General features: G+C 35.0%; 1 protein-coding gene across 1 annotated transcript in view; it reads right to left on the bottom strand.

Moving 5' to 3' along the window:
- Positions 1 to 9157, bottom strand: part of LOC107587905 (FRAS1-related extracellular matrix protein 2-like) — a 68258-nt gene that overhangs the window by 8327 nt on the left and 50774 nt on the right. The window contains exons 7-11 of the mRNA XM_016275868.1: positions 5462 to 5592; positions 5186 to 5341; positions 4717 to 5020; positions 2257 to 2388; positions 1796 to 2127 (exon numbers count right to left, since the gene is read on the bottom strand). Of these exons, the coding sequence (XP_016131354.1) occupies positions 1796 to 2127; positions 2257 to 2388; positions 4717 to 5020; positions 5186 to 5341; positions 5462 to 5592 (1055 nt within the window). The remainder of the gene's footprint in view (positions 1 to 1795; positions 2128 to 2256; positions 2389 to 4716; positions 5021 to 5185; positions 5342 to 5461; positions 5593 to 9157) is intronic.

Genomic DNA, 9157 nt, shown 5'->3' with positions numbered 1-9157 from the left:
TATTTTTGGCAAATATAAAAGCCTTTTCACACCAAAAGTGAAATGAATAAGCCTCAGGCTGAAGGGAAAGTAAATTTACGTCCTTACAGTAGAATACAGAAGAAGATATTTCAACACACTTCAGCAATTAAAAAAAGACACACAAATGTTTGTCTAGAGTAATTTTTGCTTATTAGTATGGTTGAACTGGATCATCGAAGGTCAGAAGCAAAGACATTGGTTAATAGAATGGGATTAAATACATAAAGGATATTTGTGTTGTTTAACATTTAATTATTGCAGGTTTGCGTCATATTCTGAGTTGCATTATTTTTATTCATTTTGAGGAATCTGTGTTTTTGTGTGTGAGTGAGATGAATGAATGCATATTCATATTTATTTTAGAACTACAGTAACATCTGATTTCTCTCAACATGGGGACAGGAGAGCTGTCAATCAATAAATTGGAAAAAAAAAGTTACTTGCGTTACTTATTTGAAAAAGTAACTCAGATATGATCTTGTAAATTAAAAAATAACGCGTTACTTTACTAGTTACTTGAAAAAAGTAATCTGATTACATAACTTGCATTACTTGTAATGCGTTACCCCCAAAACTGTTAACTGCTATCCACTAACTGCTACTCTCCAGGAAAATGTTTTGCATAAATTCACAGATCAACTTCCCTGAACTTGAATGTGTCCTGTACACCCATCTATCTCTGTTTAGTGACACTTGTCCACTTTAATTAACTGCAGAGTAAACCAACATAGCTTGTGTCCATGGTGAAGACAAACGACTGGCTCAAACAGGCATGTAAACAGATGCCTAAAGCTTGTTAAAAGGGCTACACTCTTTTAGCTAGCTGTTTAAAGGGGAGGACGGAAAAAACAAGACACGTTTTATGATCTAAAGGTCAGTTTTGACTCATTGTGGGCGAAAGACAAATAGTGAGCGGCTTAAAGGAGGACTTGGGGTACATAAAGCAAATGCCTTTGCCAATAAGCTAAAACGGCCAGCCACAGTATAATGGATTGATGTGATCTCACAACTGTGAAAAAAGTCTTTCCTTTTATATGTTTGGCAAAGTCTGGGAATCCATATATCAAGAGCAGGAGTCTAAACCTTAAAACGATTGAATAAATTCATAAACTGACACTGAAACCAAACAAAAGAGAGACAAGGACATGTTAACCCCTTTTAAGGGCACAAAACATTTTAAACTTCTGTTCAAAAGTTGGAGTCAGTTTTTTCAAGCTTTTTCAAATGTTTTAATGAAGTCTCTTATACTCACCTAGGCGGCATTTATTTGATTAAAACTACAGTAAAAACAGTAATATTGTGAAATATTATTACAATTTAAAATAACTGTTATCTATTTAAATTTTAAAGTGTAATTTACGCCTTTTGATTTTTCAGCCATTACTCCAGTCTACAGTGTCACAAGATCCTTCAAAAATCATTCTAATATGCTGATTTGCCGCAGCATTATCACAGATGTAAACAGCGGCATTGTTCGATTTTTGTAGAAAATGTAATGTTTTTTTTTTCAGGATTCTTTGAAGAATAGAAAGGTCAAAAGAATATTAAAAATATATATATAAATCATTTGTAATATTATTAAACTCTTTACTTTAACTTTTGATCAATTTAATGTGTCATTGTCCAATAAAAGTAATAATTTCATTCAAAAAGGTAAAAAAAAAATCCTTTGAATGGTAGTGTATATACTATAACTTCTTATTTGGCTGATACTAAAGGCATGGCATGATGTAAATAGAAAAAGAAAAAAAACAGATTCCTTCTTTTTCCTCACCTGTCCATCAGTCCCGATGGTCCCTCCGCAATCGTTGAGCAGTTCAGACATGTCATAGTAGCTGACAAACTCCCACAAGCAGGCCTCCAGGTGCAGGTTTCTGTAGAATCGTAGGGTGCTTTGGCCCCTGAGGGCTGTGCTGTACTGGTAGGGTGCAGTCCCACCGATGGCATCTGGATTGCGGGTGGCGTCTGTGATGAAGCCGTAGCGTGTCCGCACCTCTGTGTAATCCAGCAGGTTAGAGCAGCGGTGGTTTCCTACACGCATGCCGTCTGGACTCAGGGTCAGCTCAAAGTTGGAGAGCGGCCGAGTGGAGACTACAGGTAACATTCCTATCAAAGGGAATGAGGAGAATGATGTGACATGTATGTATCTGATCTGACACAGAAAGTGAAAGCATTTTTTAATCCTTTCCCAATCTGCCTTTCACTATGGTAAAATTGGTGTGCAGGTGCACTGACCGTCAATATGGGGCATGGTAACAGTCAGTTTAATGAGGTTTGAGTGGTCTGGATCTTCTGCTCCAGTGTAGCGCAGCCTGGCAGAGAAAGGCTCAGCTCCAACTGTGCCAACAACCCGAGGCTGGCACATACCTGATGACAAAAGGAGAAAAAAAATGAAACAGCAGCAGTTTAAGGGAGCCGTATCATTAGGAAAAACACTGTTAAGTAAACATGAAACAATGTTAACAACCCAGTTTGAAATAGTGACCCAAGTGAAATAGTATATTCAATCAGAAAAATTTTAAGGCAGAATTAATTTTTAATCCATTGGGAACTGGATCAGATTATTGTGTGTGAATTACACACAGTAAACATTTAAAAAAAATTCTAAACATGATTAACATAAGTGGACTTTGGGTAAAAAAACAAGAATTTTTTTTAAAATTATCATCATATAGATTTCTATCAAAAAAGTAGCTGTGAAAATAGCCCTGAAAAATTGCATAGCAAGAAGGAAATTTGGATTTTTATCAGGTTCAAATGATGTAGAGCTCTAAACTTTTTTTTAATCTCATTCATGTCCTAGAAATTGTCTAATATTGGCAACCTGATCTCATGACGAAAACGTACCTGTGGGAACTTTTTGGCAAAACACGAAATACATACCAATAAGCACATATCGGTTCAGTTTCCAACAGAAATGAACACTAGAGGCGGTAAAACAACAAGCCCTTTTAATCGTTTTTGTACACTGTTATGATTACAGCTCCATATGTTTCGCTTTCTGGACGTAATAAGCTTGCTCGGTAACTCAGCCGGTGTTCTGACAAATAATGCAACCTATCAGATTATGCTACCAACACTGTATTTATCCTACTGTAAGGGTAGGTTTAGGGTTGGGGTAGGTGTACATGTTAATAAAGCCTCACACCTTATTAATATCATGCTGGAAGCAAAAACTGATAGGTAGCACTTTTCGCTATCGAATTATGCTACCATCTGTTTTAATGGGAGGTAGCAAAATCTGACAGGGTAGCACAAATCGTCAGAACACCGGCACGGAATTGGACTTAAGATGCGGAATCCTTGGGTACGAATCCTGTGAAAAACACGACTCACCATGAAAGAGCTGAAAGATGAGAGATCGAAAAACAAGCTAAAACGGCATGCTTGCGATTGCGTTTTTATGTCACATTCGCTTTTGTTCATACTATCAGGTAGGTTTAGGTGTAGTGCAGAAGGTATGTTATTTTAAAACGTCACAGACCATTAGACTTCTAGAGCCACTCAACGAAAATTTCAAGTCAACTGTGGTGACACCTACAAAACCAACATCACATACAGTAAAACAAACTATATGTACATTAGAGGTGTGCGATATATCTCATCTGCGATAATATTGCAATTGTTGTTTTAACGACGTGCGATTTGACATTATCGAGTATTTTGCAAAAAACTTTCAAAACACCCCTACAGAGTGCACGCATAGATTATATGAAGTATAGTGCGCATGCGCATTTAGAGTGCATTCTTTCACTAGATGATTCAGTCTATTACAGTAATTTAGAATGATAACAAATTCAAGACATGGGGGCAAAAAATTTATATATTTATACCACTTCAAATAGCCTAGTTAATCAATTTCACATGAAGAGTGCCATTTTTTGTCTCCAAAAATGACAATGATTACAAATGTGATATTGATTTTTTACAACAGTTCAATAAACAAAAAGTTAATTAAGAGACTTACGTTTTAGACACCATATTTCCTGTTTTTGCGCTATTTCGACAATAAAAAATAATTCCAAACACAACCACAGCGCTGTTTTGCGTCTTTGAGCAACATGACGGCGTTCCGTTCCTGAATGAATCAACCGTTTAAATGATTCGGTTCAGCTGCAATGACTCACTTATTAACAGTGACTTGCTGCCACCTACTGGTGGATTTAATTTCACATTCAGAGTATCTTTTATTATCTAAATAATTTCAAATATCAGTATTCAAAAGATAATGGACACTTTTAGAAAACAAATGGCTTTATAAAGGTCAAAATGCCCATAAAATGTAAAAATCAGTTAAAACTTATCGCAAAATATTAATTTCTATCCGTGTGAACTGACCACTGCACAGAATATGAAGAATATCAAAAACTTTATGAGTCAGCTGTCCACGGCAGTCCTTAAGGTATCAGCACAATAACACACTCAGCAAAATATTGTCTAATTATCGTTATCGATAAAATCCCAAAAAATATCGAGATATAATTTTTTTGTCAATATCGCACACCCCTATATGTACGTTCATCTGTTCCGGGGAAACAAAAAAAAAAAGAAAAAATGAACACTCTTTTAGTGGAACATCACGAAACGTACATGGCGCTACGTATTTTGCGTCTTGCAAAAAAGCTCCTACAGGTACATTTTCATCATGAGATCAGTCTCAATATTGATGTTAATTCTGTAATACAATAAACTTACCGTCTTCCTGGCTGATGGAGACTATGGGGCTGGTGAGCTCTAGGCCTTCATCCCCATTGGAGTTGACAGCCCGGGCTGCACACTGCACACGTGAGCCCGCCTGGAAGTACACTGAGTCTAATGTGATTGTTTTGGAGGAGGTGAAGAAGGTGTCAAAATCCGCTTCCTTCATGGGGCTGGTCACACCGTCAGGTCCTGTTGGGGCACTGACCAGCCAGCGGTACCGGGTCAGGGTGTTATTGATGTGCTCAGCAACACAGATGGAGCCTGTCCGGTCAAAGTCAGGATACTTGGGGTTGCACGACTAAAATAAATATATGAATATGTATATATAAATCATATAGGGTTTAAACAGAGCTTTTTTTGTTTATTTTATATTTAGTTTATTTTTGTTAAGCAAGTTTACACACATTTACTGTGTCTAAATTCACTATTTTTCACTCATTCTTTGCCTATGTAGTGAACCTACCGTGACACAGACTATAGGATATCCTGCGACTGGTTGAGAATCTCTAGTGCTGCTTGTATCATCATACTGCAACAGAGACAACACAACTGGCACCGCAGGGAAGGTCACATCGGCCATACTGTTCGTCTCTTCAATGTAGATGATGGCTTTGGTGACCTGAAGATTTGGAAAAGAAGATATAATGAAAACAAGGTGGATCCTTCATTGGTAATGAAATAAAAACAGGTATAATACTACTGATTATACAAAGACATTTTTTGGCATATTCTGGAGTACCTGAATCTCTGCAACCATGTTCTCATCAGGTTTGAGGTGGACAGTGAAGGCCTCTCTCATCTCTCGTACACCATCATACAGAATTTCCACCTCCACGATGTGCTCAGTCTCTCCTTCTTTAAACTCCACATCTGCAGTTGGGAAATTGACATGTTCATGTTTGATTTTAAACATGTTCTATATGTACAGTACATTACAATGTCTTTTTAAAATGTGATAAATAACCAGTGTGGGACAACATACATGTAAAAGAAACATGTCCAGCTCATGTGTCACTACCAAATTAAAAAGAAAAAAAGGAAATTATAATTTTCTTTTAGAAAAAAAAATCAATTTTTGACCATCAGAATTACTTACATTGGAACATTGTTTTTATATAAATTAAAGACATTTTCTTCCCAAATTCTCATTACTCAATATGTTCAGATATTTCAGTTTTGTATTTTTGTAAAAACAGTTATTCTCAGTGATGATTCTCATTCATTCTCAATACTGTAATGCAGCCATTTTAACAGCACTAGAGTAAAAAAAAATACAAATACAATTTTTTATTTAAATCAGCATAAATTAGACAAATAATAATTAATTACACAATTATACATACATGTTTTTATTTAAATCTGCATAAAGTAAATGGAAAATAACTATATAGTAGTATTAACAACAGTAGTACTTGTTATATTTAAATGAGCATAAATTAGGTAAACATAACACACATACTATTTTTATAACCATACAGTATACAGTTTGTAATGTCACATTAAGGTATTTTTTAAAATAAAGTAAAAATTGTACACCATTGTTTGGAGTCAGTAAGATTTTCCAATAATTATTAAATATTTTATTAACTATTTTTAAGGAAATTAAAACTTTTATTCAGCAGGAATGCATTAAACTGATTAAAGGTGACAGTAAAGTAATTTATAAGGTAACAAAAGATTTCTATCTTTAATAAATGCTGTTCTTTTAAACTTTCCATTCATCAAAGAACCCTGAAAAAATGGTTGAAATATTAAGCATTAAGGCGCTTCACTGAGTGGATTAGGTTACCCGTGTGGCAGGCTGCCATGGTGCTAGTGGGCTAAATTTGTACTACTGAGGGTTTTCTTTCCTTTATAGGAACTGCAGACTGGTACGTTAATGCATTATCTTTCCGAAACTTGAATGATCAGGCCTGAACTCACTCTTAACTGTATTCTACTTCACTGCAAGGTTGACAACTTTGGTCAAAAGCTGCTCTTCGAAGTAACTCCAGCCAGCAAAGCTTTCACAAGCTTCCTCTCACCTCATTTCAAGTCACTGTAATTAAACCTCCTGGTGGAAAAAGCCAAAGTAAATGTAATCAAAAGCCAGGGAAATGTAATCAAAGAAGAGTATGATTTTTGAACCATGAAATATTTCTTATTTTTAAATGATTGTTTAGTGTATAACGCCCACCCATGGTAGTTTATTAGATTTTTTGTCAATGTTTTCTCTCTGACGAATTTCTCATAATAACTGCACATCAATTCGAACATCAAAATTATGCTTCAGAGTTCTGTTTGCTGATTCTTCTCGCGCACAATGCAGATTGTAAATGTTTCATCAGCAGAGGGAGAGATTCGGTTCAAAATGTTTTGTCTTAAAGGAATGTCCATGATAAAGAAGTAACCTTTTCCTTTACTTATTTTAAAATGTATAAATAAAAAATGCAGTTATCAAACAAACAAACAACATATAAATGCAGTTTCAGACAATCTAGTTTGTAATAGACTCTTTTTCAAGAATTTCTTCTTTTATTGAGGCTTTTCCTTCATTATGATACCAGAACAATTGTATCACCCTGATATTTTTTTTTATATTTTGGAAAAATAAAATAAAGTTTAATATATAAATTCAAAACATGTACTTTCAGACACAATATAAAATTATATAACTATAAAATAAAATGTTTACTATATATATATATATATATATATATATATATATATATATATATTTTGTAGTATGTATAGTACTATATAAATGTATACATACTATATATATATATATAGTATGTATGTATGTATGTACTGTATGTATATAATTATTATATATACACACACAATATATATATATATATATCGCATAATAATTGTATATGATTATTATAAATCATATAACATTATAATTTTATATTAAATTATGTATGTGCGCACACAGTGAGAGAGGCAGGATGTACCCTGGGAGTCTGGTGTGCGCTTCACACGTCTACATGCAGACATATGCGCTTGAACTTTCCTTAGCATTCCCACAGAGAGAGCATTTATAAAAAGCAAAGACCTCTGGGTAGAAGAAAATGGCAGAGCACATTAACACAGCGCTAAGTGTTTCTTAGCAAGAACACACTGTACACATTTCCACAGGAGCGGAATTGATTTGCTGCAATTTTCTTTAAAAAAGCACCAGAACAGGTAATTCTCTTGCAAAAAAGCATCCGGACACGTGTATTTCAATCGCAAAAAAAGTAAACTCGCCAGGGTGCTTTCTGTGATTGACAATGCAAAATCTGTGATTGCCGGCTAATGCCATATTACGTTGCCACTACTTATGACTATTTAAAAAATGACCCGAGTGTACTGTGAAGACCAAATTAAAGATTTCAGTCACAATTTCAGCTGCATGTTTTTATATGCTCAAAGTGCATATAAAAAATGAATGTCACATTTTCTTTATTCTTATTATATTTTTGTATTCATTTAAAATGATTTAAAGAAATAGTTCACCCAAAAATGAATCCTTTCATCATTTAGTCCCCCTCATGTTGTTTCTTTCCTCTGCTAAACACAAAAAATATATTGAAGAATGCTAATTACCAAATAGTTGATTGTAGCCATTCTATTTGTATACAGACTATGGAACTCAATGGCTACCATCAACTGTTTTAATTTTTAGGTGAACTATCCATTTAAATTTAGCCTTGAAGCATAATTTTTGTTATTGTTGACAAAATATTTCTTCAATTAATGATGAAAGAAATGTGACCTAACAATTCCCTTCAATCACCAACTTCTCCACAGGACATCTGCCTCTTCTCCTCCAGGCTGACCCAGAATCGGAAGACTGGATCTTAATAATAGGCTCCAGACAGACAGCCACCTACGCTCATTTTGCTCTCCCCGCATACTCCCTTCACATCTCTCTCTCCAAGTGGTCCATAATCATAGCTTTATTAGCCCAGCACACATTCACAGTCTGACATCAAGCAGTATATTAGTGAGCCTGATCCTGAGGTACAAGTATCCTCTTGTTTTATAGTTACAATAACTCAAATGTGGTTCTTCCTTGATGCATGCGAGGGTGATTTTTGCCATATCCAGTGGCAGTTACCACAGCGTGCGAGAACACGTCCCACCGCACTTATTATCAACACACAGATTTCCTAAATATGATGTTGCCAGCTGATCCTTGTTACCAATACAATTACAAAAGACATGTGAAACCAAATATAAGAAGATGAGAGTTAGAGAGTTAGAGAGTTTGTATGAGAGTTAGGTTTAGGGGTAAAGGCAGAGAACAGAAAATGCCCTTTTCTCTGCATAAAAACAATAGAAACCAATAGAAAGTCTCAACCTGGATAGAAAAACAAACGTGTGTGTGTGAGAAACTCACAGAAGTTCTATCTATCTATCTATCTATCTATCTATCTATCTATCTATCTATCTATCTATCTATCTA

This window comes from Sinocyclocheilus grahami, unplaced genomic scaffold, assembly GCF_001515645.1.
Source record: "Sinocyclocheilus grahami isolate Dianchi unplaced genomic scaffold, SAMN03320097.WGS_v1.1 scaffold6.1, whole genome shotgun sequence".
Lineage (NCBI taxonomy): Eukaryota > Metazoa > Chordata > Actinopteri > Cypriniformes > Cyprinidae > Sinocyclocheilus > Sinocyclocheilus grahami.
The sequence above is the reverse complement of the archived record's forward strand: the minus strand, read 5'-3'. Positions and strand labels throughout refer to the sequence as shown.